At 52.7% G+C, this 26,765-nt stretch overlaps 3 protein-coding genes across 5 annotated transcripts in view; 2 read left to right on the top strand and 1 right to left on the bottom strand.

The window, feature by feature from the left end:
- SNX21 (sorting nexin family member 21) overlaps nucleotides 1-5,339 on the top strand; it is a 10,649-nt gene extending 5,310 nt beyond the window's left edge. Inside the window, exons 4-5 of the mRNA XM_045295488.1 lie at nucleotides 4,348-4,407; nucleotides 4,566-5,339. Coding sequence (XP_045151423.1) covers nucleotides 4,348-4,407; nucleotides 4,566-5,240 — 735 coding nt within the window. The 3' untranslated portion in view covers nucleotides 5,241-5,339. The remainder of the gene's footprint in view (nucleotides 1-4,347; nucleotides 4,408-4,565) is intronic.
- A 409-nt stretch (nucleotides 5,340-5,748) lies between these two features.
- ACOT8 (acyl-CoA thioesterase 8) lies at nucleotides 5,749-13,482 on the bottom strand. 2 transcript variants are annotated; one of them, XM_004698023.2, is made up of 6 exons: nucleotides 13,299-13,482; nucleotides 11,793-11,929; nucleotides 9,967-10,192; nucleotides 7,323-7,480; nucleotides 6,717-6,911; nucleotides 5,749-5,973 (listed from the first exon to the last, which is right to left on the bottom strand). In XM_004698023.2, the coding sequence occupies exons 1-6, from the start codon at nucleotides 13,412-13,414 to the stop codon at nucleotides 5,855-5,857; spliced, it is 951 nt and encodes a 316-aa protein (XP_004698080.1). In that variant the 5' UTR covers nucleotides 13,415-13,482; the 3' UTR covers nucleotides 5,749-5,854. The 2 variants fall into 2 exon arrangements, with proteins under 2 accessions (XP_004698080.1, XP_045151204.1); XM_045295269.1 differs by lacking the exon at nucleotides 13,299-13,482 and adding an exon at nucleotides 12,612-13,002.
- A 12-nt stretch (nucleotides 13,483-13,494) lies between these two features.
- The window catches only part of ZSWIM3 (zinc finger SWIM-type containing 3), a 16,729-nt gene continuing 3,458 nt past the window's right edge, over nucleotides 13,495-26,765 (top strand). The window contains exon 1 of one of the 2 annotated variants that reach the window (XM_045295268.1): nucleotides 13,495-13,947. In XM_045295268.1, the coding sequence (XP_045151203.1) occupies nucleotides 13,874-13,947 (74 nt within the window). In that variant the 5' untranslated portion in view covers nucleotides 13,495-13,873. Of the gene's footprint in view, nucleotides 14,029-26,765 lie in introns of both variants that reach the window. The other variant, XM_004698301.2, reaches the window with a different exon arrangement.

Genomic DNA, 26,765 nt, shown 5'->3' with positions numbered 1-26,765 from the left:
CCGAGCAGCTCCCGGAGAGCTCGGAGCTGGAAGACGACGACGCCGAGGGCCTGTCCTCCCGCCTAAGCGGCACCCTCAGTTTCACCAGCGCCGACGACGAGGACGACGAGGGCGACGAGGAGGTTGGCCCCGACCCGCTGGCTCCTGGGGACGGGGCGTCGGGAATAGACGCAGGCGAGTGCGGGGGTGGGCGTGTGGTCCTGGAGGGGAAGGGACGGGTCCCTGGGCCGCCATCCCAGCCGTGTTCCTGGGGTTGGAGCGGTGGGGAGGAAGCGTCTGGGGGCGCATGGAGTTGACCCAGCAAACTCCCCAGCACTTCTTCAAGTGCCCCCTCCCCCCCAGTCACCTCTTGGCTAGGTGACCTTGAGAGAGCCACAACACCTCTCCCAGCCAAATTGTCCCCAGTGTCAAATAGGAAAACAAAATCACCCCGTCCCAAAGCCAGGGCTAGTTTTAAACCTACAGGTCCTGGGTTAATGTGCTAGCCATGCTTTGGGGTGGAAAGGTTTAGCTGCAGACGCGAGCCTAACCTAAAAGGTCAGCCCCTTGACCCCAGCAGGGTCTCCAGAGAGAGATCAGCATAAATATTTACAGCCAAGGGTGGGGCGGCGTGGACAGCAGTGAGTGTCTCCGTTCCAGGCCCCATTTGCCATTATCAGCTGGTCCTCAATTTCCATTTCTGTAAGAGGGTGAGGAGCCACCCCATAGCTGGGGTCCCCTCAGTCCCGGCCCCCAGGCGCAGTGCCTTGACCTGGACCCGTACACCCACAGAACTGAGCACCCCACCTGACGCGCCTCGGGGCAGTCAGCTCCTGACCCGGCAGCTGCAGGACTTCTGGAAAAAGTCAAGGAGCACCCTGGTATCCCAGCGGCTGCTTTTCGAAGTGACAAGCGCCAATGTCGTCAAGGACCCACCCTCCAAGTACGTGGTGAGTGAGGATCCTGGCCCTGGGCTGGGTGCCCAGAAGTCTGGCCTGGCTAAGTGGGAGGAGGGCAGCCGGGAGGCTGGGCCTGGCTGGGCCTGGCTGCCCCGTTTTACAGATGAGGACACTGAGGCCATCAGGCCCGCAGATGAGGTAGCTTTCCTGAGGCTGACTAGATACTGGAGTTGATGAGCTTGCTTCTGGCTCTGTGGCCAAGAGAACTGACTTGTGGGAAAGGGTTTTGCATATTGTAGCAAGATACAAAAGTGGGGGTGGGGTGGCGCTATCTGCTTAGATTTACAGCCCAGTTGGCACGGTTAGTGGTAGAGGTTAAAGAATCCAGTGGGTTCCACTCACCACGCCCCGATTTAGGGTTTCCGAGGCTTTATGTCTTTCCATGAGCAGGGTAGCTGGATGGGTCTCCCTTGGGGCTGCTGATGGCTAACACTTACACAACAGCACTTGATTCAGATCCCACTCATTTGAGATCAGTCCCAGGTGTTGGATGTTGGGAGTGTCATGTGACCTTGGTGACCCTCATGGGGCCCCTGGGGATAATGACAATGGTGTCTGTCTCAGAGGATGCTCACAGGCATGAAAGGAGCTGGTGTCCAGAAAGCCCTTCGCCTTGTGCCTGCCTGGCGCCATGACTTGCTCAGTAAAATGGTAGCTGCAAGGGGCCTCTGTGGTGCCACCTGGGTAAGCACAGGACAGCTAGCCCATCGGCTGCTCCGAGGAAGAAAGGTGGACTGTCCACTCCCTTTGCAGAGCCTTGGAGACCATAGTTAGGGTCGTGGTGAGTGGAAATTGACCCAATAGCAGTGGGTATGGTTTGGGGATAAAGAGCCCTGGTTGTGCTATGGTTAAGCATACAGTACTGCTGCTAACCCAAAGGTGGGGGTGGTTCGAACGCACCCGCAACCCCACGGGAGAAAGATGAGGCAGACTACTTCTATAAAGATGACAGCCTGGGAAACACAGTGAGAGGGCAGTTCTGGTCCTTTAGGATGGCTCCGAGTGGGAACCAACTGGATGACCAGAGGTTTGGTTGAAAGGGCTGGCAGCTTGGCCCTACTGTGTGCTTCCTTCCAATCCAGGTGAATCCATTCTCAAACACCCACCCCTAATAGTACGAGTTTAATCTTGTCCTAAGGCCTAGACTTAGGGGACCAGGGCTGGAGAAAGAGTAGCGTGCAGGAGAGAGCCCCATTTTCTTCAATTTGGGAGGAGCTGGCATAGGGAATTTGGTCTGCCAGGCCTAAAACCCAGCCCGTCCTGACCAATCCTGGTTGTGGGGAGTGGGGGTGGTGCCCTGCCTGTCCTATCTCTCTACACCATCCTCTTCCTCCTCCTCCTCTGCCTGTGACTCAGCAAGAAGGGAGCCTAGAGCCCTGTCCCACATCTGGGCCTCTCCACCCTCCACTGCTGTTCGTAAACAGGGCCACGCCCATTGGCCCTGCTTCTCCCAAATTTGAGCAGGGATTGACTCTGTGATAGGCCAAGGTCTCAGAGCTCTGGGATGGAGGGGGGGGTGTTGTGCCCAGGAAGGGGACACCAAAGATCTGTCACCTAGCAGCAGCACAGAGGCAAGGAAGGATAGGGGCCCGATTTTGACCCCCATCTAACTTCTGGGGGCTGAAAACACAGGCCTTGGGACTGAAATTACCCTGGGTTTGAATCTCAGCAGGGCCACTTATCAGCTGTGTGCCTCCAAGCAAGTGTTTACCCCTCTCCCCTCCCCATTTACCTGGGGGAGCCCTGGAGACAGAGTGGTCCCGCATGGGGCTGCGACCCCTTAGCCAGCAGTTTGAAACCATCAGCTGCTCTGCAAGAGAAAGACAGGGCTTTCTACTCTCCTACCCTCCTAAAGAGTTAGTTTTGGAAATTCTTAGGGGCAGTTCTGTTCAGTCTTGTAGGGCCCCAATGAGTTGGCATTCACTCAACAGCAGTGAGTTTGTCTGTTTACCAGCCATGGTGTCTTCCTGTCAGGGCTGCTGTGACAATGGGGGTGAAATTAAAGCGCAAAGTGCTTGGCACATGGCATAGGGCAAGGTTAGGCTCAGGAGCTCCAGCTGTGGCTTTCCTGCCTTGGCATGAGGTTCCAAGGATCCTAAGAGATCACAGATGTACACCGTGTTTTGCCCAAAGAAGACCATGAGCGGTTATTAGAGACTGGTGTTTCCTGAAAAGCAGCAGTTCCCTGGGACGGTAGTAATCGTTCAAGAAAGGGTTTGACAGGCAGCATGTTTCGGGAATGTAGATTTGAATGGAAAGTCGGACCCCTTCTCTGAACATACTTGATCAAGTAGAGGGTCAGAGAAAGAGGAGACCCTCAACAAGCGGGATTGACAGTGGCTGCAACAGCGCCCTCAAACATGGCACCGATGGTGCGGCGTGGCGCAGAACCAGGTGTCATCCTCCTGTTGTGCACGGGGTCGCCAGGAGTCATGCCAACGTGACAGTACCAACCAGAAACCACCGCATTAATATATGTGGAGAAACTTCAAGAGGTGAAGTGGCCGCGGGTGGCTTTACCCCTGCTGCTCCTCACAACATGGAGGAGTAAAGGTGGGGTCTTGTGTTCGTGTAGAGCCCCTGGGTGGCACTAACAGCAGCCTGAATGTACCTCGGAAGAAAGCCCTGGCTGTCTGCTAGCCAAAGGTCACAGCCACAGAACATCCTGTGGAGCATTGTTCTACTGTGACACCCGGGGGAGTCGCCCATGGGTTGGAATTAGCTCCATAGCAACTGGCTTGTCTTTGGTTTGGGTTAGTGTGCTTTAGCACTCCACACTGGCTAATCCCCGCATCTACGCCTCTAAGCATTGATCCTTACTCAGGCCTCAGACCCTGGGGACACACACACTCACACACACACACACACCACCACCACCACCCCCTCCCCCCCACACACACCCCTTTCCCAAACCTCAGTCCTTCTAGAACTGCCTTCCCAGTTCTCGTCCTAGCGGAAAACCACCTGGACTGTTACTTGCCTAATATTGACTTTAAAAGAGCCTGCTGGCTCTTTAGTTGGTTGGCTAAGTCAATCGTCAATAAAGCGCCCTCCTGAGAGCTTCTCCATTTGTGACCAGACGTGACCAGGAAACAAGAGGGGCCAAGGCTCCGGTCTGCAAGTCATCCTTACTGATGCTGGGACTTAAAGCTCCAGCAAACACCACCGACTGCATCCCCCTGCCTGAGGAAGCAGATGCTTCTCCGGGCTAAAGTCACACAGTGAAGCCGAGGCAAACCTGGGGCACGGAGGCGAGCCTGGGTCCTGGGTCCATCACATTTACCACTGACAGGGTTGCCTGAGACCCATCCTCTGGGCCTGGGAACAGCTTGGGGTTTGTCTGAAGGGCTGCAGCCCTGTGGGGCAGGGGTGCCCCCTAGGAGGGGGGCAACTGTCCCCGGCACTGAAGTTCATCTCTGTCTTTCTCTTTGTGCTGCGATGGGCCTGGGTCATTTCAGACGAGCCTCAGGTAAGATGGGATGGATCCCCTGGCCACAGCCCCAGCAGTTCCCACCTTCCGGGGCCCAGACCTACCTGGGGAGGGATGGGGAGCATGGGGAGGGGGAGGAAAAGGGCCAGTGGACAGGCGGTACCTGCCCTGACTCACATCCTATCACACCCTTCCAGCTCTACACCCTCGCCGTGATTGGTCCCGGTCTCCCAGACCACCAGCCAGCCCAGATCTCCCGCCGCTACTCGGACTTTGAGCAGCTGCACCGGAGCCTACAGCGGCGGTTCCGGGGCCCCATGGCGGCCATCTCCTTCCCCAGGAAGCGCCTGCGCCGGAACTTCACGGCAGAGACCATTGCACGCCGCAGCCGGGCTTTCGAGCAGTTTCTGGGCCATCTGCAGGCAGTGCCCGAGCTGCGCCGTGCCCGGGACCTGCAGGACTTCTTCGTGCTGCCCGAGCTCCGGCGGGCCCAGGGCCTCACCTGCACTGGCCTCTACCGTGAGGCCCTGGCGCTGTGGGACAATGCCTGGCAGCTGCAGACCCAGCTCGGCACCCCCTCTAGCCCAGACCGGCCGCTGCTGACCCTGGCGGGGTTGGCTGTGTGCCACCAAGAGCTGGAGAACCCCAGGGAGGCTCAGGTGTGCTGTGAGAAGGCCCTGCAGCTGCTGGGGGACAAGGACCCCCACCCGCTGCTGGCACCCTTTCTGGAGGCCCATGTCCGGCTCTCTTGGCGCCTGGGCCTGGACAAACGCCAGACAGAGGCCCGGCTCCAGGCCTTACAGGAGGCAGGCCTGACCCCTACTCCGCCCCCCAGCCTCAAAGAGCTGCTCATCAAGGAGGTGTTGGACTAAGCCTAGCCTGGGGGGTGCTGGGAGCCCCTAGAGCAGTGGTTCTCAAACTTCCTCATGCCATGACCCTTTAATATGGCTCCTCATGTGGTGGTGACCCCCCCCAACCATAAAATTATTTTTGTTGCTACTTCATGACTCATTTTGCTACTGTTATGAATCGGCCGACTCCTGTGAAAGGGTTGTTTGACCCACCCCCCACCCCCAAAGGGTCACAACCCACAGGTTGAGAACTGCTGCCCTAGATGGAATGCAAAGAAAACCTGCAGCAGACCAAGGAACAGGTGCTGCTTCTGCCCCACTGGGCTCTGGGGGTGCACTGGCGGCGGCAGCCCTGGAATGGGACAGGGATGATGTCAGGACAGCTCGGGGCTGGGCCCAGGTCAGAGCCAATGTCCCATTCTCCAAGGGCCTTCAAGCCAGGGAGGCTGGGGGACTCAGGTCCTGGGCTCCAGGATGGAGCGTGGCTGGAGCATTGCTGTTCCGACTAGGGGAGATAAAAGGCCAGCGGTCCGGTGGGACCAGTCTCTTTATTGGGTGCCTGTGGCGGGGAGCCCGGCTTCCACCGTTAATCCTGCTGCAGCAGCTGTGGTGGGGAAGCGTGCTGGCACCGTTGGCTAGAGCTTGCTCGCTGAGACGTGGGGCTTCACTCGGATCACGCCCTCCTGGGCACAGGACACAGCCAGGACCCCATCCTGACGCCACAGCCGCCCATGGACCAGTCCCCGAGAGCCACCTGTGGGAGAGGGGAAGCGTGAGCAAGGCCTTCTCACTGCCTAGCACGGGTCTGGAAAAGGATTCCGAGCAGGGCAGGGCCGTCACCCAGTGCAAACGACCACTGCCTGGGTGGGACACACCACACCCCCTTTGAAGGACCAATGAAAGTTGGTCCTGGAGGGCGGTCCCTCCCCCAGGCGCCCTCCTTGAGCGAGGAAAGCACTTTCACTTACTGGCTTCCTCAAAAACATTCGTCCAGGTTTTGCCCAGTGGGGCTCTCTGTGTGAGGCGTACCTTCTTAGAAAGGAACTTGAGGTTCTGAGACTAGACACTGATGAACCAACCAGGCTGGCTTTCTCTTTCCCATAAAGGATGGCCCATGGGGACCGGGGAGTTCCAGACATGCCCAGCCAGGTTCATCAGCAGTCAAATGCAGCATCAGAGCCTGGGGGTGGGGGGGGTTGGGGGGGGCTGGAGCTGAGACTCTGTTCTTAAGGAGCTCCCCCAAGTCACAGCCCAGCACAGCCTCCCTAGCTCAGACAATAGGATTTGCCCCAAGTCACCCTGAGTCTGGAGGGGCTCTGAGACCAGCCCTGGGCCTCTGTGGATTCTACTCCCATGACCTAACCCAGCACGTTGGAAAATTTGAGACGCTAGCTCATCCTCAAGCCCCACCCTGTCATGATGAAGGATGCAAGGAAATGGCCTCACCTGCAGCTCCGGGGTGGTGCCCTGCCCCCACCCCCACGGCCCGGCACTCACCAGCCCAGGGGCTCTCGCACTCGTACAGCATCCAGTGGTCCGCTCGGAAGGGGGCGTGGAACCACATGGTGTGGTCCAGGGAGACCATGAAGTGCACCCTGTGCTGCCCGTGGTGGGGCAGCAGCGCCGTGCCCAGGAAGGCGTAGTCCGAAATGTAGGCGGCCACACAGCAGTGCATCTTCATGTCGCCCTCCCCTGCAACAGGTCCCGGCCCGTCAGCCCTGGGCTCCTGGGCTCAGGACCTGCAGGGGGTGGGGAGAAGGGGCTGCCAGGTACAGGTGCAGGACCTGCCTGGCCCAAGGGGTGTCTGTGGCAGGGGGTGAGGGGCAGATAGAGAATGGAAACAGTTTTCACTCTGAGCCCCTGAAAGGAGGGCCTTTTGCAGCCTGCGGGCACCTTGGGATTCACAGGCCTGGAGGGCAAACCTCCAGAGGCGCCCTGCCTTCCCCAGACAGGACCTCCCTGGGACGATAATCACCTTCCCTGGAGGGCTGACAGAGCCCTGGTGACAAACTGACCCAGCTTCTCCATTCTGCAGGCCCCTAAGGAACCAGAGGGGAAGTACCAGATCCAAAGTCGCACAGCGAACAGCCCCAGAGCGCTTACCGATGTAGCCCCGGGCTCGCACCCAGAACATCTGTTTGGCCTCCAAGTGATCTAGCTGGTTCACGGTGGGTGGGTTTACGACCTTGATATCAATAGGCACCTCTTGGGCGGCAATTCTGTTCAGACCCAGCTGGTACTTCTTGTGGAGGTTTGGGTCCCTGTGTAAGGGAGAGGGGAGCCTCATAGCTGACCTCCTCCTTCCCCCTCAGGATGCCTGGCTTGTCCCCAAAGCTACCCTCTGCTGCGACAGACGCAATCGCAACACTCCTGAGCCTTCTGTTGCCCTGTGGAACCCAGCGGCCTGCCTGTGGGAGCTGGAAATAGCTTGGAGGCCATTGCCTGGCTCAGAATTGGGAATGTGGCGACTGATGCCACAGCCTGTGGCCTGAGGGACCCCAGAGAGGCATTCTAGGCATTTCACACTAACTCGTGCCCCCACTCCACCCTCTGGACAACTACCCCCACCCCCTCCCCCACCCCCTGTATCCGCAGTCAACGCAGAACCAAGGAGCTGGCTCAGGAAGTGGGGAGTGCAGCACTGGGAGTCCAGTGGTCTGGTTCCAGTTGGTACTCTTCGTTCACTATGCAAGTCCCTCAGGGACACTGGTCCTGCCGGAACGTGGCTGGACACACAACTGTGAGCACTGTCTTCTATCCGCCCTCCCTACCCCACCCCGCCCAGAGAAAGGGGCTCACTGCTAAAGCATTTTCTCAGTCCAGTAACCACCACCTCTACGGCTCCCTCGGGGGGTGGCCATTTTCATCCCTGTCCCAGCCATCTCTGTGGGGGAATGTTCTAGATGTGCCCTGGCCACTGTGGGAGCTACTAGCACATGTGGCTTGGCTACCCGAGCTCCAAAAAGGTGGTCAAGACAACTGAGAGACTGAATTGTTGGTTCCCTTAGTTAACTTCATGTGGCAGTGGTTCCCTGACTGGACGGTGCAGCTCCAGACTCAGGACCCCTTAAGAGCAGTGCCTTTCGGTCATCTCAGCATTTACTGAGCGCTCACTGCATACCAGGCCCCTTGCTTATCCCTCTCGTGTCCCCAGTGTTAACACTACGACTTCCCCAGGCCCTGCCAAGTGCCCTTCCTCACTTAATCCCCACAGCAGCCTCGCGAGATGGCAATCATTATTAGTGCCACTTTGCAATGGAGGGCACAGAGTGGGGAAGCAACTTGTCCACACCACACAGCAAGTAGGGACAGACTGGAACACAGGCCCACGTCTGTGTAATGGACCCTGTTGCCTCCCTGGCATCTGGCACAAGTCCTAGGAGTGGACATAGCCCTGGGGTTCAGCTGTGACCCCCAGGCAGGGCAGAAGTGACCCCTCCCATCTTTTAGATGCTCCAGAGCTCTATCGCCTGCAAAGTCTCTTTCAAACGTTACTGGCTGTGATCCAAGGGAGAAATACATTTTACCAGGTGATATCAGAATTATTTTAACACCTAGTAAGGCAAAGTAAGGCCCTGGTGGGATAGGGGTTACGAGTTGGGCTGCCAACAGCAAGGTCAGGAGTTTGAAACCACCAGTAGCTCTGTGGGAAAAAAGCTAGGTTTTCTACCCCTGAAAACAGTTACAGTCTCCGAAACCCACAGGGGGTTGGCTAAGTGTCAGCACTGGCTTGATGCTGGTGAGGAGGCAGAGAAGGCAAAGGCCAGGGCCCTGGTGGAGCAGTGGTTAAAGTACCAGGCTGCTAACAAAGCCGGTGGCTTGAACCCACGGGTCTCTCTGCTAGAGACAGATGAGGTGGTCAGCTTCTATGAAGCTCACAGCCTGGGAAACCCCAGGGGGCAGCTGGATTCTGCCTGTAGGATCAATGCCATCTCACAGAATCCACAATGCCAACTCAACAGCAGGGAAAAAACCAGGAGCCCTGCGGGTAGAGCTGTGAAAAGCATTCTGTTGTTTATCAAAAGGTTGGTAGTTGAAACTCACTAGCCACCCCATGGGAGCAATACATAGCAGTTGGCTCGCTTAATACAGCCCTGGAAACCCTGGAGCAGTGGCCCTTGAATACAGTTCCTCATGTGGTGGTGACCCCCCCAACCATAACATTATTTTCGTTGCTACTTCATCACTGTCATTTTGCTACTGTTAGGAATCGGGCGATTCCTATGAAAGGGTCGTTCAACCCCCAAAGGGGTCTCAACCCACAGGTTGAGAACCACTGCCCTAGGGGCAAGTCCTAGTCTGTCTTTTGGAACGGACCCCAAACCTGGGTTTTGGCTTGGGAAGCAAAGGTAGTGAACAGAGTAAATGAGGCCACAGTTCTGCAGCAGAGGGTCTAAGAACCCCACCCCTTCCAGGCATTAACTCCTAAGATGCTGGACAACAGATGATCCAGAGAAAGGGGAGGGGCTCATGCATTCAGTGGCCTGGGGAGGTGACTATTCATTCACCTAGTCACCTAGGGGTTCTTCTTGACTATTTTAACCACCAGTAAACTGCAGCGGTGCCTGGGTGCCTGCACCGGACTCAATCCATCCCACCCTCGCCGGAAAACACACCTGAAACAAAGTTTCGCACAATACCTCTTGCCCTTGCTCCCTGCACTCCACTCCAGGGCTGCCTCTCTTTTCGGAAATGCTGGTCGAGAGCCAGCCACCCCATCCCCGCTGATTGAAAGCTCTGCCCTCACCTTAAGTACTGGTTGATGAGGGTCTCATAGCTGGGCAGCTCCTCTGGCGGGGGCACGGTGGGCATGGAGAACTGGTGCTGCACGGGGCTGGGCTGGATCTCCTGGAAGGAGGCCTGGCAGATGAAGATGGGCTTGCCATGCTGCACGGCCTTCACGGAGCGCACCGAGAAGCTCTTTCCTGTCCGCGTCCGCTCCACCTGGTAGAGCACGGGCACCTTCGGGTCCCCTGCAGTGAGCACAAGGGGCACCGGGTGAAAGGCCAGATGGGCACCTTTATTCCGCAGCTAGCGACCTGACACGAGACCTGACCAGAGATACAACAACAGGATGCCAGGACCCGGCCAGATTTCCCGTGTTCGTACCCTGCTGCTGCCACTGTGATCCCGGCAAGTCACCTAACCTCTCGGAGCAGCTCACAGTTCCTCTGTGGAATGGAGACCTTCCCCAGTGCTCTGACCAAGAGTTTCAGAAGAACTGAAAGAGCTCAGCATTGTTAAATGTCGAGGACACTAGCTAGCCCAGGACATGCTTGGTCAATACAGCCCTCTCTAGTTGTCAGTGACCAGAACCTTGATCCAGAGAGGGGTGTAGGCCATCTGTTCTGGTCAAGTGAAGCTTCTCTGGAACACAGCTGCAATGCCCCCCGGGCGATTTTGCTTTGGCTGTTCTCCCAAGCTTCCCAGCAGACCTGAGCTGCCACCAAAAGAGGCCTGCCCTGCACGGTCCTTTACAGGGACAAAACCTTTGCGGTCCCTTGTTCTCGATTCTCCAAGCTCTAAGCCAGTAGTCTGCTTGACATTCCTCTATTACATTCTTTCACCTTCCTAAGAAAAAAACTTCAAAATACTTGAACATTCTGCCCTGGACTCTTGAATTGATCCTTTAAATTGCAGGGGACTGCACGCCACCGGCATCTTTTATTAAGTATATCTATACAGATGGTGTTTCCCTCTAGGCTTTGCTGCCCAGGAGTGGAATTGAGAACTAAATTTTGAAAGCATGCCTCAGCCAGTTTTCAGGGAATGTCATTTCCCCACAAGCTCCGGTTACTAAAGCCTGTTCTCTGCCCTTGGCTTTCCTTTGATAGGCCTTTGTTAACTATCTCAGACCTTAAACTGCCTCATTGGAGATTAACTAACAAACACTTAGGACATCCCCACCCCCACCCCCTTTGCCTGGCCCTGGGGGGAAGAGGCCCTGGTGGTGGAGGTAACACATGGGGCTGCTAACCTCCAGGTCTGCAGTACAAAGTCTGCAGCTGCTCCGCGGGAGGAAGACAAGCTTTCTACTCCCCTAAAGGATTACAGTCTCAGAAAGCCTGCCCTATAGGGTCGCCCTGAGTTGGAATGACTCTAGGGCAGTGAGTTTGGATTGACCAGAGGGGGACGGAAAGGAAATGGGATTTCTCAATTTCTGAAAAGAAAGCTTGGCTTTTCAGATTGCCTCTGATCCCAGAGCTACAAAAAAGCCTCCCACCAGGTGGGAACTCTTTTCTCCAAACCAGGCTGCCTTCACGCCCCAGCCGCTAGCAGAGGTTTCTAAATTATCCAAGGACCCAATCTAGCGCTGGCACCAACAGGCACTAGCTAAGCACGGTCGGGTCAGAGAACAAGCAAACAGTGTCTGTCGGCAAGTGTCCTCCATGGCTCTGTTGGCCCTGAACCTCGTTCATTTCTTGGCTCCGAGACTGGAATTCCCTGCCTCCGTTTTTCCCCCAGTGCCAGAAGGAGATGGCTCCGAAGCCCCTCTCCCCTTTAACCTCAGGCAGCCCTCCAAGATCAGGAGATGGCTGCTGGGGCCCCAGGCTTGGGTTGGGGGTGGTTTACCTGCCCGAACAAAATAGCAGTGCAGGGAATGCACGTGGACGTCTTCGCTCACAGACTTGGCTGCAGCCACCAGGGCCTGCCCCACGATCTGACCCCCAAACAGCCGCTGCGTTGAGGGCACCCAGTAATGCCTTCCTCTGCGGGAGGAGAGGAAAAGTGGGAAAGACTTGGGTGTGGGTGGGCGGAGTTGGGGGGTGGGGCGAGGTGAGGCAACTCTTCCACTCTCACTGCAGGACCCCTTAACTTGAGGATCCTCTTGAGAAATGGGTGAATGAATGCCAGGGACTCTCTCTCAGGCAAACCATCCGGATACATCATTCCACAACTCCATGGCCTTCCTGACCACCTTCTGTGGATTCAATTGGGCTAACTTATTTTACACTCAGAGTATGGGGATCAGAGAGAGTCAGTGGCACACCGTTTAGACATTTTAAATCTTAGGCATTACTGGGGTCTTTGGATCGCAAGTTCAACATTTCTTCCAGAGACAGAAGCCTCAAGGCCTTGCTTGGGTGGACCAAGATGGACCCCAAGCGCTGAGCTGGGGATGGACTACAGTTTGGCCTGGCCCCTTTACTCCTCCACCGTGGCAGCTCAGTTCTTCCTAAAAACAGATTGAGCTGGAAATGGACAGATGAGGAAACTGAGTCCCAGAAGTAAAAAAGAAAACTCCCCAGGCCTGTGAGCCTGATGAAGGCTGAAAGACCAGTCTTCATAGCCACAGCCCCACATTAGCATTGTGCACAGCATGACCAAGAGCCCTCCAGGAAGTTATATGCAGGCTGTTAAAAGGGGCAAAAGGGAGTCTGAGAGACTAACCCAGGAAAAAGATGAGTCAGGCAGTCAGCTTCCTTAAAAGACGTACAGCTTGGATGGCTAGCTCCTAGTCCCATCGGATCCCTATTAGAGGCAGCGTCTTTGGGTTACTTGGGACAGGAAGGGAGGGAGGTTAAGGGCAGCGATCGTTTTCAGTAACACCAGTTTTGGAGGCCAACGCAATTGCATCTTCAGCTGCCGTCAATGAGCTTACGTGAAGCTAGCAAGGAAAAGAGGCAGCAAGCTCGGATCTCAGGATGGGCAATGTGCTACTAAGCCGTGAGGAAGGGCTATGTATGGAAGAGGTGAAGGATGGGGGCAAAAAATGAAAGAAGCTGAGAATCCAGGGACTCGAATTTTAAACCTGTCCAGCCGTGTGCCCTTCGGCGAATCACCATCACCTCTGGGCTGGAATCCCCCTAAGGACTGGACCCCTATGAGTCGAGCGCGCTCAGGTCACCAGGTATGTGCTCGGATCACACCGGCCTCCAAGGCATGGCGCTGCACAGTGCCGGCGGGAGTCGGAGGGAGGGAGCGGGGGCTGCGTTATCTAACCCTTTCTACTGCGGCAGAGGCTGCACGGAGCGCAAAGCCCATCCCACTTCCGGCGCTGGGGGACACGGGTTGGTGGCAGTCCAGGTCATGAGCCTCTGGCTCAGTCGGGCGCGCGGGCTAGGTACTGCCAGCTACCTGAAGAGACCCTCATCCAGAGGCTCCAGGTTGAGCACGCTGGTGACCAGGACGCTGCGGAGGTCCCCCGGGGAATCGCCGCCGCCCTGACTGTTCTCCGGGGCCTTTGAGGACATCTTGCTCTCCGGCTGCCGGGACCGGACTCTGCGCTGGGGGTCGGCACGCGGAGACCTTGCTCGGAGCCCCTAGCTTCCGGCAGGCATAGGGCGCTAAGCGCCGGAAGTACCTTGCAGGACCGAGAGAAGGCGGGACTCCAGCTGTGATTGGTTGTTATGCCTGTCAGTCCCCTTGGAGGCGTGCCTGGACGGCTCTAACAATTGGAGAAAGTGGATGCCAGTCTGGGGATCCCGCGTGTGATTGGGTATTCAGTGAGAGGGCGGAGCCTCGGGGCTAAATAATAGGGCCTGAAGTCGCTTTCCGCCTGTCAGACGCCCGTCTCCCGTACAACTCGCTCGGTTTTCAGCCTCTTCCCGTCCTTCATTCCCGCTAGTGAGGCCCAACCTCTAAGGGAGCTAGGCTACCTGTAGACCCTCAGGGTGATTTCTGAGCCCCAGGTGTGGGCGGAGGGGGTGGCCATGGAGCTGGGCAGCTGCTTCGAGACCTACGAAGACTTCAAGGAGTGCTTCAGCGCCTACAAGAAGGAGAACAGGTGCTCCTTCGTTCCCAGAGACTGCGTCTCCGTTCGCTTTCACAACCTCAGCCATGGCACCTCCATCCGCGAGGATATACTGTAAGGGTGGGGCGGGGCAGGAGGGTGGGGAGGAGGGCGGCCAGCCTGGAGGAGGGGGCGGCGGGGGGTGGGGGGGGGGTGGGAATGCTGTCTGCCCCTGGGCTCTGACTTGCCACCGCCGTCCAGGCAGCAGGCACTTCTTGCGCGCCTGCTCCGTGCTATGTGGAGACAGAATAAAACGTCCACCGGCATTGCTTTTTGACGACCAACTTCACCTTCACTCACGCAACCCTTTCTCCAAAAAGCCTAGCTAGGGTCCATCAGAGCAGAGACTGGCCCCATTTTCCGAACACCCGCAATATTGCAGACACCGTGTGGCCTTCAGGGACGGATGAAAAAGGCGTTCGCCTTGTGCTCTGTGCCAGGCCGTAGCAGGTCAAATGTTCATTCATTCATCCAATTCATTCATTCATTCTGTAAATGGCTCTGGAGCTCCTAACGTTTTCCAACTCTTTACATACCCCAGGCAGCAGCATGCTTTTCTGTAAGTGGCTGGGGGTGGGAGGTGGGGGTGGGGGGCCAGATGACATAATGATTTAATCCCAATTTAAGGTTGAATAGCATTGGACTCAGAGAAGCTGACATGTGCACAAGAGGAGGTGACATGTCTGGGAGGGTGGGAAAGAAAGGCTTCACTGCAGGTAATGGAATCTCTGGGCAGTGATGCTACAAAAGACTTCCCATTGTCTCGTAACCCAAAGGTTGGTGATTCGAAGCCAGTCAGCCTGTGGTGCCGTGGAGAAAAGGCCTGGCAATTTGCTTCCAAATTTCTATACTGCAACACTTGGGGTCACCACATTATAATTGGCCCAAAGGCAATGGGGGTCTTGTTCTTGGAGTAGCTTCTTATTGAGTAGCATGGAGGATTCTGACCAAAAAGAGTTACCATGAGAACAAAGATACGGGGAGGGGAGGGGAGGGTAAGGGGGGGTGGGACGGGAGCCCTGATTGGTAGGACTAGAGATGAGTTAATCTAGCTGCCATTGTGAGGTGTGTGGACTTAATCCTCTGTGCCCAGCAGGATCCTGAGCAATGAAGAGAATTTGAGAGTGCTCTCTCACTGGTTTACAGTGCCCACCCCCACCCCCTCAACATGGTGCAGTAGGTTGAAAGTTGGGCTGATAGCCTAAAGGTCAAGGACAGGGAGATTCAACCCACCAAGTGTTCCCTGAGAAAAAGCTGAGGCAGTTTGCCTCAGTCCACAGTCATGGTCTTGGAAAGCTCATGGGCCTTTCCTACTCCACCCTGTCCTCTCACAGGGTCACTGTGAGTGAGAACTGACTCAAAGGTAGGGGGCTTCGAGGCCTCAGATGCTTACTATCTAGCTTAGAAAAAGGGCTCCCAGAGTCCTCGCCGTTCATAACCTGGCACGCCTGGCGTCACCCAAGCCCATCACTTATGTGCTCACTGTGGCCTCTGCCGAGAATGGCCTTGCCCATCCTCTTGGCTCACTTCTCATACAAGGGGATTTCAAAAGTTCATGAAAAAATACAATGAAAGGTAATGGAACTTTTACACAAGCTTTTTGAAGCCCTCTCATAATTTGGCGGAGGGGGTGGGGGTGCAGCAGATTTGCCCAGTGTAAGCTGTTGTCCAATTTCTTCTTTAACACAAAAGCACAGCAAAAACTTTTTATTGTGATTTGGGTAAAAGCTTAAAGAGCAAATTGATTTTCTATTCAAATGTACGTGCATATTTTGATTTGGGACATCAATAGCCATCTTTTTAAGTCTTCAAATAAAAATTTTATTAGCTTGAAAGGTGAGAGTGGTGGCTCTGATAATCACAGATTTTTTTTTTGCAATTTACTTTTTTTTTTTAAATCATTGTATTGGGGGCTCATACAACTCTTATTCACAATCCATACATCCATCAATTGTATAAAGCACATTTGTACGTTCATTAACCTCATCATTCTCAAAACATCTGCTCGCCACGTAAGCCCCTGGCATCAGCCCCTCATTGATTGCCACTGGCTGAGTGTTCTTAGGAGTGTGTATGCTTGGTGTTATTCACTTTCTAGGTCTGCCTGTCATTTAGCCACGAGAGAGCATTCCGTTACAGGCCTGAAGGGAATCTAAGGGCCATAGTTTCTATCAGATCAGTAAGCCCGTGTGGTAGATTAATACCAAACTAGTCCCAAAGAGTTGGGAGTTTAAGAATGTCCCACATGTCCAATGACACTGTTTCCCTCCATTTCCCCCCACTTCTTCTCTGAGTACAGCCCTCACACCCCCAGGTTCTGTAATTCACTGCAACTTCCCACAGAAATGCATGCACCTTGAAGGAAATGTCTCACGTGGTTATGGGTGCTGTTCAGCCCCCAATCTGAAGGTCAGGCCGAAGCAAACCAAATGCAGGTCCAGAGCCAGAAACCCAAAATGTCCAAAAGTCACAGTAAGGCTTCAATTGGGAATTGCTTTGATTGGAGTTATGGAATTGTCTTCTAGTGGAACAAAGGATGAGGTCTTAAGTCAAACCCTTTAGTGCAGTGGTTCTCAACCTGTGGGTGGAGACCCCTTTTGGGGTCAAACGACCCTCACAGGGGTCGCCCGATTCATAACAGTAGCAAAACGACAGTTATGAAGTAGCAATGAAAATAATTTTATGGACACAGATGACGGGTACATGATGAGTTGTATGAGCCCCTAATAAAATGATTATTTTAATAAAAAAAAATTGGAAAAGGAAAAGAAAAGAATTTTATGGTTGGGAGGGGGGTGGTCACCATAACATGAGGAACTATTAAAGGGTCACTAAAGCATTTCCTAAAGCATTAGGAAAGTTGAAAACCACTGCTTTAGTGGAATCTAAAGATGCTCCCAAGGGGAAAAAAGGGGTGTGGCTTAGTTCACATCCTCAATTAAAATCGGGATCTAGGGCACCCTAATCCTGTCTAGGGAGGAGCTCTAGTGGTGTGCGGTTTTGTGTTGGGCTGCTAACCTCAAGGTCAATAGTACAAAACCATCAGCTGCCCCACTGGAGAAAGCAAGGCATTCTACTCCAACCAAGAGTTACAGTCTCATAAAGCCCTGGGGCAGTTTTAACCTGGTTCCTGGGGTCGCAGTGACTTGGAATCCACACGAGGGAAGTGAGGGCTTTCTTGTTGTTAATGCTGACCATGAATATAATAGAGAACACCTTCCAAACTGGGATGGTAGCACAGGCACAGAGTCCAGAATGGTGACTCTTGTGGGTTCCCCTCAGCAACCCTCGGTACAAAAGGGCTGAGCACTACCTGCTCCTGCACGCCTTCCCCACGAGTGTTCGTGTGGCTGCGCCCATGGTTGCAGCTTTTGTGTCCATCCATCTTGTCTGGGGCCTTCCTCTTCGCTGCCCCTCCGCGTCACCAATCATGATGTCCTTCTACAGGGACTGGTGTCTCCCGAATCATGTCCAAAGTATGGAAGACTCAAGTCTTGCCAGCCTCGCCATGAAGGAGCATTCTGAACAAACTTCCTCCGAGACAGATTTGTTTGTTCTGTGGGGCGGGCCATAGTACTTTCAGTATTCGTCACCACCACCATATTCAAATGTATCTTATTCAGTGTCCAACTGTCACATGCATAGGAGACAATTGAAAGTACAATGACTCGCATCAGGCGGACCGGGGTCCTCAAAGCAACATCCTTGCATTTCCACACTTTTAAGAGGGCTTGTCTGATTTCTTGACTGCTGCTTCCATGAGCATTGACAGTGGAGCTGAGCAACATAAAATCCTTGAAAACGTCCACCATTTCTCCACTTTTCATGATGTTACCTATTGGTCCAGTTGTGAGGATTTTGGTCTTCCTTACATTGGGTAGTCACCATACTGAAGGCTGCAATCCTTGATCTTCAGCAGCCAGGGCTTCCAGTCCTCTCACTTTCAGCACGCAAGTCTGTGGTATCTGCATATCACAGGTTGTTAATAGCCTTCCTCCAATCCTGATGCCACACTCTTCATATAATCCAGCTTCTCTAATTATTTATTTGATTAGCATTCAGATTGAATAAGTATGATGAGAGGATACAACCCTCATGCACACCGTTTCCTGATTTTGAACCATGCAGTGCCCTGTTCACACGACTACCTCTTGGTCTATGTATAGTTTCTTTGTGAGCACAACTTAGTGTTTTGCCATTATTTGCCATATTATCCATACTATCTAATACCTCTGCATAGTCAATAAAGTACAAGTAAACATCCTTCTGGTATTATTTTCAGTCCAAATCCATCTGATGCCAGCATTGGTATCCTTGTTCCATGCCCTCTTCTAATCCTGGCTTGAATTTCTGGTAACTCCCTGTCAAAGTACTGCTACAACTGTTTTTGAATTATCTTCAGCAAAGTTTAACTTGTACGTGATATTAATTATGTTAATAATCATTAGCTGGTCATCTTTGTAGTTGTATAGATATTATCCCATCATAGACAGCACTGTACTTAAAGATAGATCTTGAAGTGTTCTGTTTGACGGCGTATGCTGGGAGTCTGAATTCAGGGTGCTGGGTCCAGAGGAAGGTCTTCTCTCTCTGGTTCTGGAGGAAGATTCTCTTCCTTCAGCGTCGTTAGGAATCTCCAGTTTGTCTGCGCATTGGTCTTCCCCTGAGCCTAGTAGGTTCTCAGCACAGGGACCCTGGGCCTAAAGGATGTGCTCCCAGATCTTCTTGGCAGTAATAGATCCCTCCTCTTGTAAGATAAAGGTGATGCAGGCCACACTTCAAGGAAACTCCCCTTCCATCAGATCAGAGTTGTAATCTGAGGAAGGGTGGTGGCTTCAGTAAATGAATACCACCTCATTAACATAACAAACAACCTCTCTCCTTTAGCATAACCTCATCCTGCCTCATTAGCCAGAGGTTAGGGTTGATAACATTATAAAATTGATGACACATTTGGGGGGAATGCAGTTCATTCCATGACAGCATACCCCTGATAGCGAAATGCCTTTTCAGTATGTCAGGAGTCCCTGGAAATTTGATTACTTAAACCCACCCCAAGGCACCTTGGAAGACCGGAATGGTGTTCTGCTTCTGAAAAGTCGCAGCCTTGAAAACACTAGGAAACAACCCTAAAGTACACGCCATCATTCCACTTGAACATCGCAGGAGGTGGCTGGGGCGGGAAGCCAGTCCACAACCACTAACAACAGCATTTCATGTGCAATATCCTTGTTTGCATAAAACAAGTGAGCTGATTTGAAGTAAACCCTTTGAACATAATAGTACTAATATACTGTAGGAGTGGCCTTGGCAGACATAAAGGTGGTTGGCAGTTCATTGAAGTCCATTAAACACATGATGTACTTGTACGGTTAAGAGCCAGGGAGTGGGAGTCTGAGAGACAGGCTCTGCCCTCAACCTTGGACAAGACTTTTAACCTCCCTAACATGAAGAGAGTTGTAGTGAAGAATACAGAAGATACTTGGAGCCCGGGAAATAGAAAAACCAATTACTGTCAAGGGGCTTCCAGCTCATGGCAAACCCCATACAAGAGGGCTTCTAAAAGGTCATGGAACAATGTCATTCTCGGAGTTTTGAAGCCTTTCTATGTTATGATAAACCTGTGGTGGTGGTGGGGGGTGACGGCTGTTTATATTTTGTTTTTAATTTGCGTGAAAATATAAACAGCAGAGCATGCACCACTTACCTGTTTGTTTCTTACGTAGTCACCATTCTCATTGTCTCTGCCCGGGGCATTTTGCCACCACTGACTTAAACTCGCTGCCCTAGTCTTCCCCTCTGTGCTGTAGAAGCACTGCTGACCATTTGATCTCATGCCGATGAGTGTTTGAAAGACTGCCGTGGGCATGCCAGGCATTTTTTCCAGTCTAGCCAATCGGTTGTTTGGTGCAAGTGCAAAGATGGCCTTGGGAATCATTTCATCTCGGCTCACGGCTTGAAGATCTTGAGTGGTCCCTCCATGTTCAGCAAGGCCAATAAGTCTGGATTCCGTCTCTGTCTGGATCACTGGGGAGGAGTAGGCTCTGACCCACCACCTCTCTTGCTGGCCATTTGTACCACCCGGGGGTTCCTGGGTATAAACAAAATATCTGCCAAAGCAATAACTATAGTGCATGATGGGAATCAGAAGGTCCTTTAAAATTTTGAGTCAAAACTCCAACCATACTGGGAGTTAGCCACCCATGATGGAAAAGTGCCCAAGTTCCCGGCTCATGCTCATGGCTGTTGTGTGTTCCTTCTCCCAGCGCCTGCTGGAGAGTGGTCATCTTCACACAGTGTAGGAAATACTCCAGAGGCCTCTCTGTTGCCCTCAAGTTCAGCTGCCATTTGGGCAGACATGGTTTGGAGCACATTCCAGACACCGAGCTAACAGTGGCCAGGCCTGCGCTCTGGGTCGTCACCACAGCCCTCTGGCCTAGGCCCTGTTATCTGAGCTTTTGTGATCTCTGCATCATAGTCACGAGGCTGTATCAGAAATGAAGATCATCACACGAACATGACAAATTTTGCAAATAAGCCAGCCACTTAAAATTTGACTCATGGTGTAACCATGCCTTCCTGTTTACCCCTGCCAATGCCAACATCTTGAGTAGCGATGGATAGATAAATAAATGATGGTGAACATCGTTAATACTCATCAAAGGCAAACAAAACTGATTGCAAACAGAAATTGCTCCACTCACAAGAGCTGCGGGGGATTTGGGTGAAGTGTCTACATCACCCTTAGCTTCATCCCCAAACCTCCTGGCATCGAGTCATGCGAACTCGGTGATCCCGCAGGGCGGAGGAGTACTCTGGGGTGTCCAAGGCATTCTGGTAGCATTGTGGGTAACGTGTTGGTCAGCTGATGGCAAGGTCAACCATTTGAATCCACCAGCAGCTCCTGGGGAGAAAGATGAGGTTGGTTATTCCCATAAAGCATTACAGTCTGGGAAACCCACAGGGACAGTTGCAGTCTGCCCTCTAGGGCATCAACTAGATGGCAGTCCATTTTTACTGGGGTTTCCAAGGCTGTCATTATGAAAGCAGACGAGGTTGGTGGGTTACACAGCTGGCCTGCAGAGCAGGGAGCACTGACACACTGCTCCCTCTGCCATACACCAGTTAACCAAGGAGAAGGGACGCCAAGCAGGAAGAAAATTGGATTGGAACTTGAAAAGCAAAGAATGAATATAGGCCCTTGAGAAACTTCATAAAATCCCAGACTTTTGGCAAAACTGACCTTCCCATATTGCACAGTGACACAGGAAATGGAGTAGGCAGATGGTGATTGAAAGAGTTGTTCTTTTGGGGTTTTTTTGTTTGCTTATTTGCCTTTTTGTCTTTGCTTCGGCCTGTGCACCACCAGGTGGTTCTTTGGGTCTCCTAAGAGCACAGATGAGTTGTCATTATAATCTGCATTTGATTAGATGGGACATTAACCTCCTAGTTTTCATTCTGCCTTGTGAACTAGAATTGCGTTCTGGGTGGTCGTCCTCCATGGTGAGCTGAGCCTCACTCACATTGCCTTCTTGGTTCCCACTGAGGAGCCCAGAAGTGGGCCTGGCGGGCCACCGCCTCAGCAGTTCAGGCTACTTCCTGCTTCCACTCCACCCGCCTCCGGGCTCAGCCCGCAGCGTGGCTCCCCACCTGGCATGAGGCGTGGCAGTCACACCAAGAAGAAAAGGCCTGCCCCACTGCCCGCAGTGCTTCTTGGCTGGGACTGAGCCAGTGGCCGTGCCCATTCCTCCTGGGATGACCTTCATTGGAACCTGGAAGCATGGACAGAGCTCTGTTGGAAAGGGGTGGCGACCAGAACAAAACGGGAGTTCTGTTAGCCTTGGAGAAAGAAGGGCGCAGAGGGACTTCCGTTTGGCAACAAACAGAATTGACCACGGCCTTTTCAGTGGATTCTCTCTGGTGATGCTTGGGTGGAGAGGAACCTATTCTATTGTTGTTTTTATATTTAGGGCATTCTATATTCTATTGTTATTTCTATATTAGGGCATTGGAGATGGAGGTTGAGAGGAAACAAGGTGACTGTGTGCAGTCCAGGGTCATAAAGCAAAGAATAAATGGTGGGACTGGAATTGAAATGAAGATCTCCTAACTCTAGTGTCCTGGTCCTAACTCATTCGATTGTTTAAGAGGGCGTTAAGGAGCTCTTGTGCTTAGCTGGGAACTGGTGGCGTAGTGGTTGCCCATTTGGCTATGATCTGCAAGGTCTGCAGTTCAAAACCACCAGCTACTCCTTGGGAAAGACGGGACTTTCTCCCAACCAGTTACAGTCTCAGAAGCACATAGTGACCGTTCTACCCTGTCCTATAGGGTCGCTGTGAACTGGCATCGAATCTATGACAGTGAGTTTGGCTTTTTTGGAGTGTTTCACTGCTAACTGAAAGGTTCATGGTTCAAACCCATCCAGCAGAACCTGATGGGGCGGTTCTGCTTTGTCACGTGGGATCACTGTGAGTCGCAGATCCACTTGAAGGCATCAAACATAGGTTCTCCTCTTATGGAAACTGCACTCGTTGTTCAGGGCACAAATGACACGCAACAGCTAGCACAGATCTTAAGTCAAGCTCATCCAGAGCCTGAGTTAATAGGTACCCTTAGCACAGAGGCTGCCACACTGGGCTCAAACAGCAGCAATTGTGAGCATGGTAGTACCAGGGGTAGTTCCTTCTGCGGTCCAGAGGGCCACCGAGAGTCAGAACCGGTCCGACACACCGTGTCAGCCACAACTTGGTTATACGTGTATTTGCACCTCGGATGTTCACTTAGGTTTGACTTTCACTGGCCACTGGTGGGATCCTCTTCTTGTTCACAGACACTGAGAGTAACAACGGTCTCATTTGTCTCCGTAGTCTCTGAGCAGCTGGAAGTAAGTGTTTGTCCTTGCGTGCCACTGAGCCCTCCCCACTCCCCACAGCCTTCTGAGAACAGAACCTGGCCCACTCCTGCACCATCAGAATTCTTGGGATGTTTGAGCCCATCGTTGTAGCTACCGTGTCAATCCACCCTAGAGAGGGTTTGCCTCATTTTCTCTGACCATCTACTGTGTTGGTCCAGGCAGACTAGAGAAACATTCAGGGACACACCGATGTGTAAGAGCTTTAGATCAAGCTTTCTCTTTAAGTGTTAAACTTAACGTGGTCTTTTGCAGTAGATCTGCCCAATGCAACACATTGTGTGATTTCTTGACTCGGTAAATGTTTGAAATAAAATAAAGGACTTCTTCAGATTATAGTTAGTAAGAGTAAAGATGCTAGAAATGGCGCCGGTTAAAGTCAACTAGTGATGCTTGGCTTTTGAGAGTAGCCAAGTTGTCTACTCATGTTGTAGCAAGAACTTTCTATGTGGTCCATTCGCTCATTTACCATTCAGTGTGTGTCTTTAGACACCTAGTGTGTGCCAAGTACAATGTCACACTGGGAGTGCAGTGGCTGCGTCGGCACACAGTAGGTAGGCAGAAGCAAGACTGGCTGGCTTTTCCTCTGAAATATTGTTGCAGGAGCCCTGGCAGCACAGTGGGTAATGAGTTTGACTGCTAACTGCAAAGCCGGTGGTTCAAACCCACCAACCACACTCTGTGGGAGAAAAATGAAGCTTTCTGCTCCCATAAAGATTTACAGCCCTGGAGATTTACCCCTGGAGGCAATTGTACTCTTGAATGAGATACTGTTATTGTTTTACTCCGGCAAATCTGCTCCAACTGGGAGCTACCCTGGAAGAGGAGGTGGACCTGCCCAGAGGGATTCCTCAACTAGAATCTATGGGAGAAGATCCCCAGGTCTTTTCTCCCGGGGAATGCCGGTGGTTTTGAGCTTCAGTTAGCTGCCAAGCCGAGCCATGCTGCCACCAGGGGGCCCTTCCTCTTAGTTGAGTGGTTCTCAACCTTCCTCAGGCCGCCACCCTTTCATACAGTTCCTCATGTGGTGGTGACCCCAACCACAAAATTATTTTCGTTGCTATTTCATAACTGTAATTTTGCTGCTGTTATGAATCATACTGTAAATATCTGATACGCAAGATGTATTTTCATTGTTACAAATTGAACATAATTAAACATAATTAAAGCATAGTAATTAATGACAAAACAATATGTAATTAAGTATTGTGAAACATGTATGTTTTCCAATGGTCTTAGGCAAGCCCTGTGAAAGGTTTGTTCGACCCCCAAAGGGGTCGTGCCCCACAGGTTGAGAACCACTGTCTTAGATACTAAGCTACTTCCTTCAATTTAACGGAAGACTTTGTTGTGTTGGGGCCAACATGACAGCACCTAACAAGGGCGATTCCCAAAGAATGAAACCTTGTCTCTGTCTGGAAAGGAGTCTACACTTTTTACCCCAACTCTGGAGGCAAGGACCAGGCAGAGCTGCCCCGCAGGGTTCCTGAAGCTGAATCATCCCAGAAGCAGGCTGCCGTCTGCTTCTCCCTCAGAGCAGCTGGTGGGTTCGAACCACGTCTCACTAGCCAGCGCTGACCTCTGAGCCACCAGAGAATATGCAGAACGCAGCAGAGGTTAAAGTCATGACCACAGTCCAGTGTGGGGGTTCACAAAGGATCCATGTGCTTCGTTGTATGTGCGTGATGTTTCAGTCTGAAAAAGAACCCGGGAAGGACACTGAGCAAAGCGCCCGCAGCTCTGGCCCCGCTCTCAGAAGTCTGCGGTGCGTGAGGGCAGCAAGCCCAGAGCCTCAGTACTGTTCAAGGAAACGCGCTGGAAGCCGCCTCCAGGGAGGATCAACTGGAAATGCAGAGTCAGTCTGAGAAAGAGTTTTATGGCAGGAAAGAAATGAAAATACTTGGGACGAACAACAGAAACCGTGGGGAAGGGAGACAGTGGTCGGTGTCAGATATGAAAATAATTATAGTTTGTCAAGGGGGCGGGGAGGGAAGGGCAAAAGAGAAGCTGGTACCAAGAGCTCAGCTAGAAAGCCAGTGTTTAGAAAATGATGATGGCAACATATGTACAAATACGCTTGATACAATTGATGCATGGATTGCTATAAAAGGTGGAAGATCTCCCAATAAAATGATCTTTTAAAAAAATTAAATTACTTGGAAACTAGCTAAGCCATTTTTTTTAATTAATAAATCATTTTATTGGGGGGGTCTTACATGTAACAATCCATACATCCATTCTATCAAGCGGACATGTACAAATGTTGGCATCAACAATTTCAAAACATTATCTTTCTTCTTGAGCCCTTTGACATCAGCTCCTCTTTAGTCTCTCCCTCCCCCACCCTACCACCCGGCAAACCCTTTATACATTATGCATTGTTCTGCGTATTTGTACGTCTTACACCGCCCATCTGTCCCTTCACTTACTGGCCTATGTTCGTCCCCTGGAGGGGGTTCTTCCCCCGTCATTGCTCTGTTCCCCGTCCCCTTCCCCTCCCTCCTGGAATCGCTGCTCCCAGTGTTTCTGAAGGAGTTTGTCTATCCTGAAGGCTAAGCTGTCTTTGTGTAAATCCCAGAGCCTCCACCTCAGCTGGAGCATGAAACCCAGGTCCTCCTCATCCTTGAGGACGTTCGTGAGCCTAGTCTATCAGCCCTTTCCCACCTATAAAGTCTGTATACTCTCTGAGTACCAAATGATGCATGTTAGGGCCTTGATGTTGCGGGCATGTAATAAATCCCCGACCCGCGTAGAAAAGATGCAAAAGCCGTGGTTCTAGGTACGCAGGAGAAGGAGGATTACCGAGGTTCCCACGGTGGGAGATGGGGCCATCCTGGAACCAGGCATAGCAGTTACCGGCAGGCATGCTGCTTTAGAGCTCGGTGAGCATTCTCTCAGTTTGTCTCCAAGCCAAACCTGGCCCTCAAGTCAACTTGAACTCATAACCACCTCGTGGGACAAAGGTTTCCAAGATGGCAATCTTTTCAGAAGCCAACTGCCACGTCTCTTCCTCAAGGCAGCGGGTAAGTCTGGCCTGCTGGGCCTGCAGTTAGCTCCTGAGCACCTCAGCCCTGCACCGCTAGGGCTTCTCTGAGGGACATGACGTCCATCTGGCTATTTTTAACAGTTTCTTGTGGCGGAGGTGAGCGCTTACAGGGCAAATGAGTTTCCCGTTCAACTGTGTATGTGCAGATGGTTGTGGGACCTCCCACACTTCCATCCTGGGCTCCCTGTTTCCATCCGTTCAGCTCTCCTGCCGGCTGCGGTTTCCTTCTGGCCCAGTGCCACGCTGCCCTGTCAGTCTCCCGTGGCTGAGTGTCCTGAGGTGACTGTCCATTCCTAGGCCTGTCTGGTGGACTCTGGGAGGGGGTTCAGTTCTGTTTGAAGGGGTAAAGTCCATGTGAGTTGATGGACTGGAGCCGTGCTGGGGCAGAGCCCACTCTGTGGGCTTGGGGCAGGTGGGGGGTTTCTTAGAGAAGATGGTGGTCCCGAGTGGTTTTGAAGGATGAAGAGAGGTGGAAGGGGCGGTGGGCAGGTGGTCTTTCTAGGACTTAAAGAAATACATGGTGAAGGCTGGGGGTACGTGCTGGAGAGAGAGGTGAGGCCCACGGTGGGCACCCCTCACTGGCCTTACTCTGCAGGGCCTGCCCCAGCCCTTCCTGGCCCTGAGCGTGGATGGCAGCACCCCGCAGGCAGGGATGTCCTCAGCCTAGGCTCTCCGCCCTGTCATTACATCACCTGTTTTTCTCCGCTTGCCCTGCAGGATGGGCAAACAGGACCAGCTGGATTTGTGTTTGAGGAAGGGTGGGTGAGGGCCCCTGGCTGTGCCAGGTCACATCAGGGACTTCTCTTCCACCTGGGAGCACCAGGGGTTACACTCCCCTCCGGGCCCATGATTGAC

The sequence above is a fragment of the Echinops telfairi genome, unplaced genomic scaffold (genome assembly GCF_000313985.2).
Source record: "Echinops telfairi isolate 266 unplaced genomic scaffold, ASM31398v2 ScPeMD7_5592;HRSCAF=6446, whole genome shotgun sequence".
Classification (NCBI taxonomy): domain Eukaryota; kingdom Metazoa; phylum Chordata; class Mammalia; order Afrosoricida; family Tenrecidae; genus Echinops; species Echinops telfairi.
This window is presented reverse-complemented; position numbering and strand designations above follow the sequence as displayed.